At 35.8% G+C, this 18,470-nt stretch overlaps 3 protein-coding genes across 7 annotated transcripts in view; 1 reads left to right on the top strand and 2 right to left on the bottom strand.

The window, feature by feature from the left end:
- Window positions 1-5,623, top strand: part of LOC112463277 — a 59,562-nt gene extending 53,939 nt beyond the window's left edge. For 2 of the 3 annotated variants that reach the window (XM_025029577.1, XM_025029579.1), the window contains 10 exons: window positions 744-938; window positions 1,285-1,394; window positions 1,517-1,683; window positions 1,840-1,995; window positions 2,171-2,238; window positions 2,565-2,645; window positions 2,793-2,954; window positions 3,271-3,468; window positions 3,574-3,675; window positions 3,907-5,623. In XM_025029577.1, the coding sequence (XP_024885345.1) occupies window positions 744-938; window positions 1,285-1,394; window positions 1,517-1,683; window positions 1,840-1,995; window positions 2,171-2,238; window positions 2,565-2,645; window positions 2,793-2,954; window positions 3,271-3,468; window positions 3,574-3,675; window positions 3,907-4,040 (1,373 nt within the window). In that variant the 3' untranslated portion in view covers window positions 4,041-5,623. The remainder of the gene's footprint in view (window positions 1-743; window positions 939-1,284; window positions 1,395-1,516; window positions 1,684-1,839; window positions 1,996-2,170; window positions 2,239-2,564; window positions 2,646-2,792; window positions 2,955-3,270; window positions 3,469-3,573; window positions 3,676-3,906) is intronic. The other variant, XM_025029578.1, reaches the window with a different exon arrangement.
- Window positions 1-7,467, bottom strand: part of LOC112463278 (methylated-DNA--protein-cysteine methyltransferase) — a 52,328-nt gene extending 44,861 nt beyond the window's left edge. The window contains exon 1 of one of the 2 annotated variants that reach the window (XM_025029581.1): window positions 6,778-7,467. In XM_025029581.1, the coding sequence (XP_024885349.1) occupies window positions 6,778-7,338 (561 nt within the window). In that variant the 5' untranslated portion in view covers window positions 7,339-7,467. The remainder of the gene's footprint in view (window positions 1-6,777) is intronic. The other variant, XM_025029582.1, reaches the window with a different exon arrangement.
- Window positions 7,468-7,529: 62 nt separating this feature from the next.
- Window positions 7,530-16,962, bottom strand: LOC112463276. Of its 2 annotated transcripts, XM_025029575.1 has the most exons (7): window positions 15,694-16,960; window positions 14,358-14,471; window positions 14,137-14,283; window positions 13,832-14,057; window positions 9,107-13,727; window positions 8,807-9,017; window positions 7,530-8,709 (listed from the first exon to the last, which is right to left on the bottom strand). In XM_025029575.1, exons 1-7 carry the CDS (start codon window positions 15,760-15,762, stop codon window positions 8,599-8,601), a joined length of 5,499 nt encoding a protein of 1,832 aa, XP_024885343.1. In that variant the 5' UTR covers window positions 15,763-16,960; the 3' UTR covers window positions 7,530-8,598. The 2 variants fall into 2 exon arrangements, with proteins under 2 accessions (XP_024885343.1, XP_024885344.1); XM_025029576.1 differs by lacking the exon at window positions 7,530-8,709 and having other exon boundaries at window positions 8,935-9,017; window positions 9,091-13,727; window positions 15,694-16,962.
- Window positions 16,963-18,470: the final 1,508 nt, after the last annotated feature.

The raw sequence follows: 18,470 nt of genomic DNA, 5'->3' as shown, positions 1-18,470 counted from the left end.
CAGCGCAATGATTGTATTTTATTAAATATTTCTTGAGCTCTTTAAGTTGTATTCTAATTTCAAATTTTATATATAATTAAATTTAATACATATATACATATCTGTGTTGAAGAAAAAATATATATAAACGACAATTTGTTTTTATCGTGTTATGTACAACATCATTGGAATTTTTTACATACTACTTTTCATAATCCCCCTCGACTGCAATACACTTGTTGTCTGGAAGCTTTCAGAACGATAGAACAATGTTGTCGGGATTTACAGAAGTTCTTGGTCGCCGAGCGTGAGGTTCATTTTCCACACGATTTCTCCCTTCTTAAAATGAAAATTTTGCTCAATCGCACATTCTTGTCTTGGACCGACATTCATTGTTTAAAGTCTGGTAAAAAGTTTAGAAGGATTGACCCTTTTGTTCGTGAGAAAATTTGATAATTATTCGTTGCGCAACACTATACTTAGCACTGCTCGTTCAGTCATCGTGACAACGTCTCACTGATGACGTCACTGATGAAGACGCGGATTGTTACGGCCTGCAAGGTGAGGCCTGTCTGAACATGTCACAACATGCACGGCAACACAGATTGATTTATTACAGACTGGGAAAATGAACTACATTCCTGTTTATATTTGAACCATCCTCGAATATGAATGAATATATGGAAAAATATATAGATCTAAAAAAATACATATAAAATCGTAGGGTCTAATGAATAAATTATTCTTGGTTTTTCTGCCAACAGGAACGAAAGAAATCGACGGTTCAGCGATGCGGAATGAATACTGCCCCATCACCGGTCTTTATCACTTCAAATACACCATCAACAATAATTCCGCGATCTCGTTGGAGTGCAACACGTTCTCCTCCGAGTTCAATAATTGTCCGGATGGATCGGTCTTACATTTGAAATTCAAACGATGTAATTTCGAGGCGCACGGTGAGTCTTCTTTCCCCAATTTTTTCGTGATTGCATTAACGTTGATATAACAAATACGAAATAAAGTACATATACGTTAACAAGCGTAGTAAATATTTGAGAAGCAATTTATATTTTTGAAGAAATTTATCTTTAAATAATTGAGCAGTAAAATTAACTGCGATCAATTATTTAATAAATTATATAGAGCGAATAAGTATGTATATGTATTCATTTAAATTATCTATTATCAGTTAATAAAACAGTTGATATACCTATTGTTATTAATTGATTTGTAACGAAACGACGATAAAGAAACTGCAGCTTTCTTAGAGATTATTGGAACGCATGATTAATCTCGTTTCAGCAGATCTCACGTACAATTGTTTGGGCAGTTGGTCTGGACCAAATGATTCTAAATATTTTGCGCTCTGGGACAACAACGCCAATGATGGCAGGCCTCAATATAGATGTGGGGTGCGTTACGTAATAAATAATCTCTCATAAAACACCAATGAAATAATTCAATTGCTATCATACACACATTTACATATAACATTATTAATAACAGTTTGTGATAAGTAAAACGCAATTTTCAGCTATATCATACTGATAACAAAAGAGGGAAAACTTACATGGCATTCAGCAGTGACTCGAGCTGCACGCAGAATTTAGATAATTCAACTAATGGATACGAGACTTTGATACTAAGCAAGAGTCTAAATCAGAAAAAAGTACCGGAATACGTCAAGACTCATGTTGCCACGTGAGTACGCTGATTTTTACGATCGTTTAATCTTTAATCTATCGTCAGACAATTTCATTCTTGCAGCTATTGGATAAAAATGTTTTTTTTTTTTTTTTAATTAATATTTGTAAAATACTTGCAATAATATCGATATGTTTCTAATAATATTGTTAGATTCCCGAAGTGGGCGCAGGGGGTGTGGGAGGAGTCCCTGATAGTTAATGGAACTATGACTTTCACCGATATCAATGGCTACAATAGTTATACCTTCATCACGGTGGAGTCAAACGAGGAGACTGGCCGTTATATCGTGTACTCCAAAGATCAATGGTGAGCAATTAATTTGATCGCGCAGTTTATAACGAATACATTTTATTGAAAGAAAGTTGAGAAATATAAGACTAAAAAAATAAGCTTATTCCTACAGTTTATATAACGTTCTTGTGTCTTAAAATATTATTTTTTTGATAGTGAAAGTGAAATGAGCATTTACTTTTAATTTCAGTGAGCATGCTGGTTTTGTGTGCTTAATGATGAGGCAGCGCAGCGAAAATGTACTGGAGTTTACGTTAGGTAATTCCTATATCAACTATACCGTATAATTTTTCATTACATAGCGACTTTATTATTGTTAACGCTTCATCAAGAACTTAATTTAATATTTAAAGAGTCTTCAAGAATAAAAATGTCTGGTTAAATAAAATCGAAGTAGTGTAAAATTTATAAATAAATAGAAAGAGTAATCAAAATAATAATAATAACCTGAAACTTGAGTTTGAATATATAAAAAATCTTTATTGTTTCCTGTTCTTCATTAATCTCTGTCCATTTTTATTGCATTTCGGTTTTTACGGCTCTTCAGTATAGTCGCGCAATAATAGAAATAATATCACACGCAGGGAGGATCTTGAAAGCAGGTTATCAGGACGAATTGTGTGACGATCCCAATGTCGATAGACCGGTGTGGATGACTCAAGCACGTAAGTTGAAATATATGCTTTACAGCACTTTCATAAGTCGTCCGTGCATCTTCATAAGCGTTTTATCTTTCTAGATAAGACTCTATCCTTAATAATGAATTACTTTTAAAACGCACCCAGTTATTTGATATTTTAATCATATTTAAGGTGTCGAACGTGTTGTGGAGTCGCCCTGTCCAATTACGGGCCGATACATAGGAATGATAACGGATCTGTCGGGGATGTGTGCCGAATTGAGCAGCAACTGTAACACTCGCGAAATAATGTATTTTAAAGTGAGCGATTGCGAATCCGGGGAGCTGTACGAAGGTATGCATACAATTATAAAAAAATAAAAAGAAAATAGAAAAAAAAATACTATTAAAAAAAAAAATAAAAAATAGTGCAATTATAAATTGCTCGAAAAATATAATTACGCAATTTGACGTAGTTACATTTTTTTTTAAGATTACGATGTTATTTAATTTGGCTACTTTTAGTCAATTTTGATCTAAATTTTAGTAATTAAATAAATTATATTTCAAGGAATTTAATTAGAAAATTTATATGTTTACTTACATATTGTTATCATTATTTGTATAAAATGTTTATTTTTCTGCAAAACGCTTTTATTCGCTATTTTTAGAACGGACATATCTATGCTTGGGACAATGGGAAGAGAAAGGCGTGATGTATACCTATACTATGAGAAATGACACTGCTACGAATGAGTGCTTCGTGGGCTTGATCGTTAACGACGAGGAGATATATATCAAGGAAGCCGGCGACCATTGCATACGAAATATAGATCCTAAAACGCAAGGGATGCGTCTTTACAAAAAGGGTAAGCGCTCTTACGAAAGCATTCTTAGGAGGCGCACTTATTGATGCATTCATATTTCTAACGTGAACTATTCTGCACTTTTACATTATGACGATGTTATTTAAGGACAATGTTACGGGAATTCACCGAGTCCTGCGCCAACTCCGATGAGACCGACTCCTCACAATCCAGTAATGAGGATTACGACCCCACGATCAAGACTATCGGGTAAGATAATCAGATAAATAAACGAAGTTAAATGAATTTTATAATCTATTATCCAATTTATGATTTTCCCAAATCAAGAATTAGAATAATTTTTTTATATGAATCTATAATTCTTTTAGCTAATTATTATAATTGTATCCTATCGGCAATTATTTCCTTATGATTTATCGAACTTAAAATTAATTAAATATTAAACAATGGCTGAATTAGATAATTCTCTCTTTTTCACAGGAAATACTCGAGTACCAGGAAATACAGTTTCTTCGTCAGCTCGCTGCAGATCGACAACGTCCACGACTTTTATGCTTCTCGTCGCTGTGATCATGGCGTTTCTCAAAGCAGCTTCCTCGTACACGCACGAATAATGAAACAGTTTTACAAACTTAATAGTGAGCTAGCTAACGAATGATACCTTAGTGTACACATTGCTGCATTTTTGTTATCCTTGTCTAACAGACAATCGAGACGTAAGTAAGCCAGTTATTTATTGCGAAGATCGACGTGAAATGATATTGTAGGGACATGTGTGTATATCGTATTTTTTATCTCGCGCATCACTCCGCCCACACCGCGTTTTGCGAGATTTTACTTTTTTTCGTAGAATAAACATAAAGTCAAAAACTTTGATCTGCTCCATCGTGCGAGCATTGATGAACGCGCACAGGGATTTTTACAAAAAGAGAAAATTTTATGACAGATATTTTTTATCAATATTTAAGACGTAGCGGTACATAAAGTATTTAGAGCTGTAATTATACCGTGAACTCTTCGCCGACGATGAAGTTGTGATTGATCCCTATTGCAAATTATTACTATTTATTTAACTGATTCCAATAGAATGACATAGGCCACAAGTTAGATTGCAATAATCGTGTTTGGGCCCTGCCTTGTAAGATACAGACATTTCCCCATTTTGTGATTGTTCACAAAACAACCCAAAGAGCCGCTGTCTGCGTTAAACTTTTTTACGAATTTTATTAATAAATAATTTTTTTACGAAACGAACACATCACGGGAATATCGAAACGCGACATAGAAATATAAAACGTAATTTTTTAATAATTTTGTGATAGTAAATTTAATTTACACTTTAAACACTGCACAGATAAAATTTTACAATATATCAAATTTTTTTTCTAAATCAAACAAGATTTATCAGACGTCTCTTATGCTATTTAGAGTAGTCAAAACGGTAATATCTTTTCTATGCTAATATAAATAAAATGTCTCTTAATGTCCATAGAGCAGAAACGCGCCATAATAAAAGAAAATAGCTTGACGTAGAAAGATGACATAAATTATACAGTTGTATAAGACTGACACAAAGCTACTATTTTAATATGTATGGTTCAATTTCTAGTTTTCTTTCCCCTCCATTAGAGATAAATGATTCTACCAGATGTACATTCTTATTCAATACGAAGGGAAGTATGTTTTCGCGAACAACACATATCAGTAATATAGAAAAAGGAAATAAAAAATTAAATAAAACTCTGTGTAAAAGTGCTGAGAAAATATAGTAACGTGAGCGAAAGTGTTGCTTCTGCTTACAGAGATAAAATGTATTTTAGCATGTTTATATATAACAAAGAGAAAACTCTCCCACGTGAAAGTAGATATTAATATTCAGACAACGTTTTATGAAAACGTAATAACATAGGGTTATTACGTTTTTAATTAAAGAACCAGCTTGTACAAAAAAACAATTTTATAAAAAAAATTACTTTTTAATTGCAGCATCGTTTAACACAGATCAAATTTAATATCACACAAAAATTTAATATTTATCACAATCATGTAAAAAATTGATATGAAATTGATATCTGTATTATGGTTCTAACTTGTTCTCGCATTTAGACTAATACGAAAAGTGGAAATAAGTGTATATACATGTGTAAACTCGTCAATTATTTATTAGTGTATAATATTGATAGTGAAGCAAATTTTAACGAAATATACATATATATATAATATTATATTATATTAATATTAATTATATATACATCAATATATATAATACTATAATATTCTATACTAATATTAATTATATATATGTATATTTATATTACACTTATACTTAACTATTTGTACAGAAAATTATATAATTAGTGATCTTGACATTTTATCTTTTATCGCTAAAAGTTTGGTTTTACGTCTTCAGTATGTGTTTCTCGGTATTTAATTTGTGTTTAATATCTGTAACTAATAGCGGAGAAATTTACTTTGTAATTCCGATTGAAGGTGTATAGTTGTATAAAAGAACCAAATAAGCAATAATAAGATATGTGTGAGGTGTGCGTTACGAAATCCGGATGTCTAGGATAATATTTAAGGCTAAACTACAGGAACTTTTAGGAGCGAGCGTAAATCGTTGTATTCGAGCAATACAATTCGAGATATCAGAAGCTATACGTAAAAATATTAATTTCCATGAAAATGTGTATAATAAAGAACTTAATTTCTATTGTTATTTATACCTGCATTTACGGATGAAAGTACTCAATTTAACAAGATTATAACAAGCTGACGAGCCACGAGAAAACATGATGTAAATATATAAATATAAGTGACAATAACTGACATTTTAAAGAAATATTTCGAATCAAGTGAGACATCTCCAGGATGCGTGATCACTGTATTTTATTATACTAACAAAGGGAATTTTGTACTTTTACAAGATCCAATGTACGTGAGAAAAATAAACATTTATCACCTTTAAACGCACTTAATAATTAACCCAACACCTATGATGAATAAATGCTTATATAATATATTATAATGTTTACTTACATTCTAGGAATACTTAACACAGAGAGAATAAAAGAAAATAAAATGTGACACAACGATAAATCACAAAAGCGAGATTCAGACAGAAGTCGAGCGTTAATAAATTTGACATAGATAGTAAAAGATTATAAGTGCAAAAATAAAAAAAAAAGCTTGAGAGAGGAATACAAAAATATAATAGTTATGATAAGTATCAAATTTGTAATATCTGTTAGTGTATAAAAATAATTATGAACAAATGTCAAACATTTTATTACATTAAAGATTAAAGTTATACTCTAGAGATTTATTGGAAGCATTAATTTAGGCAGAGACCTGCTTTTCGTATTCCAGGATAGCATGTTTCCGTTCCAATCCCCAAGCATACTTGGTGCCACGGGCATTTGCGCGCTTCGCTGTCACACGGTGGCACGGCACAACGTAGGCGACGTAATTCTTGGAAATTGCGCTTCCCACCGCTATCGCGGCCTTGCAGTCCGTCATCCGGGCGACTTCCTCGTACGTGGTGACCGACCCTCCGGGGATTTCCGTCAAAGATCGCCAAACTTTAATTTGGAACTCCGTGCCCTTCATGAGGACGCGAACCGAGCGAAGCTGGGAACCGTCGGGATGAAAGATTCTCACGACGACAGTCTCCGTCTTGTTTCCGATATCCTCCGATATCTTCGTCAACGGCCACTTCGCCTTCAGATCTCCGATAGCTTTCGTCTCGTCGTCGTCGTCGTCAACGAACGTCAGATACGCCACATCTCCGTCGGTGTCGGTCACGGCGACGAGACACTTGCCGAATGGTGTCCGACGGAACGCGTATAGCAGCTGGAACGTCATGCAATTGCTCTTGTACTCGTCCACCGTCATGCCTCGAAATACAACCATGATTACGAGACGATTGAAGAATCTTGAACGCAGATGTAATCAGACAGAGCAACGTCCAAAATGAGACGAACAATGAGCAGTGAAGAGACGTTGATTGATGCCGGTCCTCGATAGCTAACGTCTTCCATCAGCTGACTATCTAGCCACCACGTGGTACAATGAAAGAAGGGGTATTATGGCACCAGGCACATGCGCAGAGTCGTTTATTTAACAGCTTCACATATATAATCACATACAAAGTCTAATAAATCCTATAAACCTTCTCACGTGTCCTTCGATTAATCTTTAACGAAACATCGCAGAGCTTTCAAGTTATAAAAATTAACGTTTTTTATATTAAACTTCAGAGAGGCATTTAGAAAAAAATTAGACTGACTGATGGTAGTAACCAAACGGAACCGGCCTCTTCGTGAGCAATACATCCTATTTATAAGATTATAAAGTGACAGATTATATCGGCTCTATATTGGCAAAAAATATGAGCTTGATACGGCCGCAGTTGATGCCAATCTGTCGCAATATTTGACTCTGGTGATAAACCTGTGCTTGCGTATTGTTGGCATTTTGTTTACGGAATAGTACACCAATATATTAAATGAACACTTTGATAGATTAATTCTAACTTTAGTCGCTAAATTCTAAAATAGAAAACTTACGAAGTTGATATTGAAAACGCGTGTAAAAAGCCTTGTGTCCAAGATGCTAGAAATCGCACCGAGATCCCAAATCTCGAAAGAATTTACCAATCGCATTTAAACAATTCGGATAATTGATCAATGCCATTGGTTGATTCCTTCTCCGTCCGAGATCTCGGAGCGATTTTTAGCATCGTGGACAAGGCCTAACAAATGATGGAATAGGCTGCAAATTCATAAAAAAAATTTGGCTCGTTAAACTTGCGACATTTTGTACATATTATCGATTGTTATGAATGTAACTAAAAATTAAGAATTATATAATAATAGTTAGTTAAGATATCAATTAACAATTTTTGTCTATATAAATGTAGAAACGTGACAAATTTCAGTTCCATTTCAACCATACAGTCACAACATTAATGCAGTTATTCATAACTATGATTCTAAGGTATTACTCCAAAGAGTATCAAATACAACATTCTTTGGCACTTTCATGATACACTTTTCATTGGAAGCAATGTATTTGAACTATCAGGCTTAGTCTAGGTATTTACAAAATGTACAAAAGTTATAAAAAAATGCTCCTGATGCCAAGTACGTAAAAAAACTTAAAAAATATTCCTTATTTAACGATAAATCGTTTAATGATGGCAGGTGTCGCATTGGGATCGATATGGCATAAAATTCCACGATCTCGTGCATCATTTAACAACGCCTTCCACATTTGATCCCTCTGCAAAACAAAGATTTGCTGGTCAATTTAAGCTGGGGAGATACAAGGAATAACAAGAAATTTTCAGAATTTAACTTTAGGATTATCCTCCGCTTACCTTGAAGGTATTAAAGTTTCCGCACAATATCAGACTGTGTTTAGCTCTAGTGAGAGCTACACAGAGTCTTTGCTTGTCCGACAAAAATCCAATACCGTTGCTTCTCACGCAGGACATTATTATAACATCTCGCTCTTGACCCTGGAAACCGTCGACTGTATTAACTTCAAAGCTAATTTTCTTCCTTAAGTTACCCGGTACAGAAGATATCCTGAAAACCACACGAATCATAAGTTTACAATTTCTTCATAGCTTCATATGCAAACTATTGTTATCGCACATACGTGCATGAAACTTTACTTTTCGTTTATTTTATTCAGCACAAGAGCCCTTTGATTGTTGTACGGCGTGAGAACTCCAAGAGAAATGGTATCGGTTGTTGTTTCCCACTTGCCAAACATTAACATGGTATAAATTATATTGGCCACGAATTCCGCCTCGGTGGTGTTGGAAAACTTGTCGTCGTTCTGTATGAAATCATGATACAACACTCTATAGGAATGAAATGGGAACTTCATCTTACATTCGGCGGCGTTTTTCAATTTTCCACCATAGAAGTATCTATTCGGCCAATACGAGATCGCATAATCCATGCGATATTGCGTGTCCAGCATTATAATTGGACTGTTCGGTTGAGACTCGAAGACTTTCTGCATCCTCGAAAATAATGATTGATCTAGTCCCAACTTCTTCGCTCGCTGACTTAGAATAGTTGCGGGCAGTTGATTCGGATCGCCCACCAGGACCAACGTATTCACTCCCAACATCAACGGTATCAGAGTTTCTGCTTCGCAGCTCTGCGTCGCCTCGTCGACGATGCACACGGATATCCTTTCTTTGTGACCACCGAAGATCGACTCCATTTGATTAGTGTAACAGGACGAAAGCGTACAGGCAATTACATTGGCACCCGTAATAATTACGTTTTCCGACATACGCTTGTATTTGGCACGATCCTTCGGATCGAGCTGTTCTACTGATTTACCAGATTTCAGCAGTTCGCATGTCGTCGACGTTTCAAATAGTTTGTTCATGAGTGAATTCCTCTTCGTTTCTTCCGTTTTGTCAATGCTCTCAAGTTGAGTTTTAAGCGAATTGATACGCGCCTGTAAAATCGCTATATCTTCGGTGTTAGCCGAGCCTCCATTCAACATTGATTTCGACGTCTTGGTCATTTGCTGGAGGTATCGTTTCGCCAGTTCTGTCACGGAAATGTTTTTAACCTTTGGATGCATAGACTCCGGTCGACCAATACGTACCATATTGAAACGTTTTTGTTTCAAAATAGACCTGACATTCAGAAGTCTCAACACGATCTCATCGATAGCGGCGTTGGACGGTGCGCAAATCAGGATTCTCAAAGATTTCTTGTCTTGCTGCTGACCGAATAGTATTTGAGACACCAGATTAACGATAACTTTGGACTTGCCCGTCCCCGGGGGGCCCTGAATGAAGCACAGTTTAGCCTCTTTCTTTATCACAACGTTCGTCACTTTAAATACAGCCTCCAATTGCCTCGGATTCAAATCATCTTTTGTGACCAGCGAAGAAGATGTGTACTGTTCATTTAACGGCGACAATTGATAGTTCTCGACTTTTGGACTGACAATCAATTTCAACAGGGGCGAGTGAGGAAGGTATTGCAATGCCTGCACCATTCTGATATTCGCTCGTAGATACATGACCGTGCGGACTCTTTGCACCCTATTTACAGGGATACTGTGTTCGAGAGGCCGCGTTAGCAAGGTGTATGTTATCACAGCATACGGATTTTTAACATGTTTCCTTAAATCCCTATTATAATGAGTGAAGTCTGTGATAATCACGTGTTGCATGTTGGTGACGTATCCGTATATCTTGTGAAAGATTTGCTTATCGTGTACATTCGTGACATACTCAAGATACACTAGATCTCCGTAAATAGGATGAGTTTGTTTATTCAGATCGTCTTTATTGATCAGCACCTCGAGCATCAGTGTCGTCAGGAATAAATTGGTCGACGGTATCGGCGTACGCGTAATAGAATTTTCGACTATGGAACACATCATAGTGGGACGTTGCCTATTCTTCTGGATCGTTTCGAATTCCTTGGTCATGACGCACCACATCTCGAGTAACAGGAGAGGCATCGCGACTTCGTAATACTGTTTATAGGAATCGTAGAACAATTTCATAGTATGAAGTTCATTCTCCGGCACTATTGGCGGTTCGCACTTCAAATAGCGCTGCTCTTCGAGCCACACGGGATTCCACTTAAAAATGTGCAGTAGGAACTCCTCCAGTTTCGGGGTCCAATCCGCATAGGTGCCCTTGGATGCCCTTGTTAATTTATTCACGGGTATAGGCGCATCTTTCCCTTCCAATTTTTTTAAAGTATTGCGACGATCGATTTCGTACACCTTTATTTCGAATTTATCAGAAAAGGACACTCTCTTCTTTTTCGTCGATTTCGTGCTCGATTTCACGAGCTTCGATTTCAAATTGCTCGGTGAAACAATTTCTTTTTGAACCGCGGAACCGCGGTGGGTCAACCGATCTCGCGATTCTGACATTTTGGCAGTGGAATCAGCATTCCCGCTGTTTCTTTTCGAGCTACTCCTGCTGCTACTGCGACGTTTCTTTTTATTGTCATTGATCGCCAGTGTGTTCTCCTCAGATGCAGTGCTCATATTATCTAAATGTAATGATTGTTGCAATGATGTAGCAATATTGTTGACTGTATCCTTGGAGACGTCTGTTTTCTGATGCGATTTCTGTGTTTTCTTGTCGGAAGTCGCGGATTCTTTTACAACATCAGTTTTATTCGTTGATCGCTTCTTAAATTGATCGTCACTCGATTTTGGCAATTTTGTGGATTTATTTGGAAGCGATTTAGATACTCGCGGTTCTTGCTCAGCGATGAGAAAGTCGCCACGATTTTTCAAAGATATTTTAGCTCTCGGTTTAGCAATCCTACGACTACTACCTTCATCGTTTTCGGCGACCAGCTTCTCCTTTTCCGCAATCTTCTTCAATTTTATTTTTCTGTCCTCGATTATTTTCCTTTTTTCGTCCTTAGAAATTGATGGCCCAGATTTTGTTTCACTTGGCGAGTGACTGTCAGCTGTTGATTTAGATCTCTCTTTTTGGCACTTTTGTTCCTTACTATAGAAATTATCGTTAAGTGTTTCTTTTAATTTCGACATCGTCTTTTCTTTTGTTGTTGATCTCGAGTGTGAAGTTTCATGTTCTTTTGTTACTTTGTTTTTGCTACGATCAGTATGTCTTCTTCTTGGAGGTAAATTTAATGGTTCTATTACTGGAATCAGTTTTCTCGATGAGTTTTCTCGATTTGCAATCAATTTTTGTTTCAGGTTTTCTATTGTTTGCTTATTTCGCTCTATATTTTGTTTCACATCTGTTTTCTGTTTATTTTTATCATTAATATTGATATCAACAACTTGTTTGCTTATGTTATCGATATTGATATCACCAACCTGTTTGCTTTTGTCATTAATATTGATATCAACAATCTGTTTACTTTTGTCATTAATATTGATATCAACAATCTGTTCGCCTTTATCAATATCTTTCATACTAGGCTCGTTAAAAGGACCGATTTCGTCCACATCCATCCCGTTCATTTCTATCGTCGGCAAATTAGTATTAATATCAGTGTTAACAATCTGTTTGCTTTGATCAACATCTTTCGAACTAGGTTCATTAGAAGGACCAACTTCGTCTATATCCATTGCGTTCACTTCTGTCGTCGGTAAATTAGTATTATAATCATCCTTCTTGTTTTTAGTTGTAACATCGACGCCTGCACGTGGTTTATGAGATATTTCTTTACTGCAAGGAACGTGGGAAGTACTCGGTATCTCGGACGGTTCAAACATACTCAGAATTTCATCATCCCAAATTCCCAAATCGATCTCATCCTTTACGATCGCATCACACGAAACAGGTTTATCCTCGTTAAGTAACTGACTTCTGGATAATCGTTCCAACCATGGATTATCCTCATCTTCGTTGTCTGTTAAAATAATAACCTCGTCGTCCACATTTAACAAGCCAATTTTCTCGGTATTTAGGTCATCATCGCTGGCACATTCCTGTTTAATCTCCATTTTATTCTCTGTATTATCTTCGTATTTGATATCGAACAACTGGGACCACGGAAACATTCCTTCTTCATCGTCACTCAGATCAACAACATCGATAATAGAGAATCGCGTTTTTTGCTCATGTTTTTTTTTCTTCAATTTAATCGGTGATTTGTCGTGGATTTTATCGCCCCCAACAGTTATCCTGCATGCTTCTTCATCGTCCGTTATTTGCAGTTCATTTTCATATTTAATAATTTGGTCACCCGTATGTACAAAATTCTCTGTAAAGAGTAACGCATCATCTTGTTTATCAATGCTATTCGATGTTTTTCTTGTACAACTTTTGCTTCTATCTCTGATATTAACATCACCGTTAGTCTCACTGTTAGTCTCAATACAAGAAACATTCATTCTCTCATCAAAGTCCGATTTATTCCTGACATCTGAACATTTTGCAGATTTATGATTATGATCCACACTGTTCTTCTTCAGTAACGCATCATCTTGTTTATCAATGCTATTCGATGTTTTTCTTGTACAACTTTTGCTTCTATCTCTGTTATTAACATCACCGTCACTTTTAATCTCAATACTAGAAACATTCATTCTCTCATCAAAGTCCGATTTATTTCTGACATCTGAACATTTTGCAGATTTATGATTATGATCCACACTGTTCTTCTTCTCTACGTCTTTTGCTAGAGATGTATGAATTATTTGTATGTCATCTTCTGCGTTTATATCTATAGTATTATGTCTAGTTTTTACTAAATTATTAATACTGTTGTTATTGTGGGAATTCTGATTATGATGAGATAAATTAGAATTAATTCCTGCAACAAAAATTAAAAGGATTATTAAAACACGAGATTTATTAGAATAGTGCAAGTTTAGTACCTTTTCCTCTCGTCTATTGCTCGGAAAATATTGCAATTACCTTTTGAAGGACTAATACTAGAGTCATGTTTATCATCATATGTAATTTTTGATATTTTATTAGGCACTGTCATGTCACAATTTAAATTAGGTATACATCTTTTTCTCAAAGCATGATCTACAGGAAAGGCAGAAGATTCACTACTTTGTAATGTATTAGTAATAGTTAAAATTGTCGTCGAAAAGGTAGTTTCCTCTTCTTCTTCTTCCTCATCAAGGATGGATGGCTAAAAAAATTTTACGAATAAAGATTTAATGACAAATATTCTACAAGAACCATTAGATACCGCTCTGAAAACATCTTACCCTAATGAGGCAAACTTTATAAATATACTGTGTCTCATTGTCTGGATTAGTATTTGGGCAGCCTAATCCAATGATATCATTCTCATGTAATTTGATCATATTAGAAGAAGCTCTTATCTTGCCATTGACATAGGTCCCATTTGAACTCTAAATAAAAATCAGAAATTATTATAATGCAATTTATAAGTGTCAGTATTAATATGGCTACTTCTTATACATACCTTTAAGTCTGAAACGTATGAATTCTCACTATCTCGAAAAAAAATACAATGTCTACGAGATACAGCCACATTAGGGCAGATAATATCATTTTCCTTGCCTCTACCACAGGTGTACTGGGAAAAAAAAAAACAGAATTTAAATGTAGCATATATATATATACACACAATATGAGAAAATTATCAAGCTTATTTAAGAAAAATCTTTTATATTTCAAATGTAATAGCAAGTTTCAGTAGTATTTGTATCTAATTCCCTATCTTAATAAATTAATAAATATGTAGCAAACAGATAAGCTACCAACATAATGTGTTGCTCTACGTATCCAGAATAAATTTCTTTTATATTATTTCTCTGTTATTTATATATTACTTCATGTTGCGATATCAGCTGCATTCGGGGAGCGTGCTATTAGTGTTATTTGCTTATTTTATCTTCGTTTTACACCTGATGAGCGATAAAGATAGAATGATACAATAGTGCGCTCCCCGAACACAGCCATCATCCTACTTTTATTTTCCAAGATTATGGAAAATAAATGTAGCTTATATAGAAGGAAAAAATTCCCTTAGGAATCAATTACTGTCTGAAAGCATTTTCGATAAAACCTCTATATACTTTCTGAATAGAAAAGTTTCAAGTTAAAAGAAATTGGATAACAAGAGTTAACCCTCAAAGGACTCCGTCGGGTCGTTTTCGTCCACCCGAAAAATACGATCCTGAATATCTTTTTTTATATTTTTTTGAGCCTGAAACTCATTTTTATATTTATTATGAATTTTTAAAAAAAATCACTTTTTCAATTTCTTTATGCTAATAACTAAAAAAAAAAACTATTAAAGAAAAAAAATTTTTAGAAACCAAGATCACAGCTTAAAAGCGGAAAGTTCAAAGAATGTCCATGAATTTTGAGGAATTTTTTGAATGATATTTAATATTATTTACAAGTCGAAAGGCAAAAAGGACCCGACGGAGTACTTCTAAGGTGCCAAAAAGCACGGAGTCTTTTGAGGGTTAACATAAAATACACATTGCATCGCGATAACAGTAATTTTAACAATTACTTCAACGTTAAGTCCTAAAACCGTTCTCTTATCTGGTTGCATTGGCTTAGAATCACAGATAACTCCGATAACAAAACCGGCGATTAACTCAACAATGTCAAGCATCACTTACAAGATTTCCAATCACAAATTATGTCGGTCGTAATCTCACTTTTCGCGCGTACAACAAGAGATTAAGTGCATCCGTGATAAGGAAGCGCGCAACTATCTGATTAATCGTCAGTCAAGTTAATCGAAGTTTAGCTGTTCAACGTAAATAAGGAGGGTTACTTACAGATCGATTGCGCTCAAGGACGATGCGGGTGTTGTCCCAATCGTGCACTCGCTCCAGAGCGATATCCATCTCTGCGAGAGATTCGGATGCAAGGAGAGCTGATTTTCCCTCGTTTTTTTTTTCCTAAATTTTTTTCGCACGCAGCACTCACAAGCTCATGTTAATAACCTCGCAGGCGCAGATTCGCAACGGCACGGCATACGGCATGTCTCGTGCGCGTTCTCTCGTCCCCCATCACGGAGACTCGACGAAGATGGGAAGGGCACCGTCAGGTGTTCTCGCGACGCGCGACACAGTATTCGAATGAAAAATTTCACTTTTAGCAGGCACAACTTTCACTGACCGCCTTTGTTTACATGTATCAAAACGGCGTATAGCGGTTACAGCCACGAGCCACGGCGTCCTGTCGTTCCAGCTGAATGGTCCGGTCTCTCGCGCATGCGCAGCCCGTACGGTGACGCGGGTGACGTACCGTAGCACGCACGCGGAACACCACGGCGCGAAATTCTTAGCGAATCTCGACGATCGAGCGGCTGAGAATGTCGAGAATGAGTCAAACGAGTAAAGCGAGGCAATAAATATCGCTATTAGTAGATTAATTGTTGCGAACGCAGAAGAGAAAAATAAAAGTTCTCAGATATATACTCTTGGAAGAAATTTTTATTTGGGGCCCCGCACAATCTCTATTTTTTTCTCGAACTAAATCTACCGCACTGAGATCAAAGACGCCGCGTGCGCGTGAAAGGGTCGGGGTCGGGGCCAAGGACGAGCTGGGCGAGAAACGTTACCATTATCCCACTATATAGTCTACATTTTCGGCCGAATATCTCGTTGCAGAAAATATGAAACCGATAACAGAGCTATAAATTAGATAAAATAATCATTCGCTATGTTACAGATGTGACTCTCGTTCGATAGCATGATTTTCATGCTTAAATATTATACTATGGATGAAATAAATCACACACGTGAAATATGATGTATCATCGTATCCTATAACAATACGTTATAGTTACGCGTTCAGCAGAAAAAGCAGCTGGGTAAGCGCTTTATGTGATAAGTGATTCTTTAATATGAATCATATTCTTGCCTTTAGTTTATCGTTGGATTTAAATGTAAGAGCAATTAAAGCGTTAACTCGCGCGTGCGAGTGGGAAGGGAGAGGGTGGATGAGAGACCACTCTAACACCGAAACATTGAAGTAACACAATTTTATTTGAACAATGAAAAATAATAACAGAATTAAAGAGCGACGCAATTAATTTAGAAACACATCTGAACTTTAACCGAAACTGAAAACGCGGGCGTCTTAAGGGCCCATCACAGTTTCACAAGTGTCGGTTAAGGTTAACTTTTAACCTTAGATTAACTTCACTCTTCATCTCTTTCTAAGGGGGATGTTAGAAAAAGACGAAGAGTGAGTTAATCTCTAAGGCCCAGTTTCACAAGTGTCGGTTAACTTTTAATCTTAGATTAACTTACTCTTCGTTTCCTTCTAACGTCCCCCTTAGAAAAAGACGAAGAGTGAGTTAATCTAAGATTAAAAGTTAACCGACACTTGTGAAACTGGCCCTAAAGGTTAAAAGTTAACCGACACTTGTAAAACTCTGGGCCTGAATGAATTAAATCACGCTGTCGACACTCTCTCGCTCGCCGTGTCAAACTACCCGCGCCCGAACTGATTATTACCGAGCAATCGACGATGAACAGATTCACTCTTGACAAACTAATGGCAAATGACAACGCGCCGTAAGTTCCGTGAGTTTTTATACTCGCATGAGACAAAGAACACGCCAGGGATGACGAGCCCTTAGCAACGGTAGATGAAATAATAGACCAAGACTTCGCGGAATAAAATGACGAAAGATGCAGGTGGCCCGCTGTTATCTCTGTTTAGAAAAGTGATAGCCGAAGAGACCGTGCCGGTGAATTACATATATATAGAGCGGCTCGACACAGTTGCAGTGTAATAATAATGTATCATCAAAACGTGAACGCGAAACTGATATGCCATTGCAGTCTTGATAAATATATCGTGTTACATCTCACGCTATGACGAATAGTATTCTCGAAAAATTAAGAGTAATAATATTCTGGAATATTATCACATACGTGATTGCTGAATCTAAATATCTGTTATTTTTTTGCGTAAATGGATAAAATAGGGATTAATTGCATTGCTTTTTCATGTGTCAGACAACACTTAATAATTCTATGTTATGAAATACAGCAGATATTGTCTGATAAGGTATAATGCCTGATTAAATTATTAGTCGGAGTTTGATTGAAGTTATCCTTAAACAGCAGGAAAATTATATCAATTTTATTCTTTGCAATCATTAAGAATGGATGATAGCTAAAAAAATTCAATGAATAAAGATTTAATGATAAATATTAAATTTCTAATATAAGGACCATTGATTTTCTGCTCTGAAGATGTCTTACTCTCATGATGCTCTGAAAACGTCTTACTCTCCTGAAGAGAGAGGGATCCCTAGAAGGGATCTTATTCTCATGATGCAAACTTTATAAATATACTATGTCTCATTATTTGGATCAGTATTTGAACAGCCAATCCAATGATATCATACTCATGTAATTTGATCATTTTAGTAGAAGCTGTTATCAACGTGCCATTTGAACTCTAGATAAAAATCAAAAGTTATTATTCAACTTACAAATACCTACGTACCTATTGATATGATCACTTCTTATAGATACCCTAAGTCTAAGACATATGAATTCTCACTATTTCGAAAAAAATACAATGTCTACGA

The sequence above is a fragment of the Temnothorax curvispinosus genome, unplaced genomic scaffold (genome assembly GCF_003070985.1).
Source record: "Temnothorax curvispinosus isolate PA1 unplaced genomic scaffold, ASM307098v1 QBEX01013138.1, whole genome shotgun sequence".
Lineage (NCBI taxonomy): Eukaryota > Metazoa > Arthropoda > Insecta > Hymenoptera > Formicidae > Temnothorax > Temnothorax curvispinosus.
This window is presented reverse-complemented; position numbering and strand designations above follow the sequence as displayed.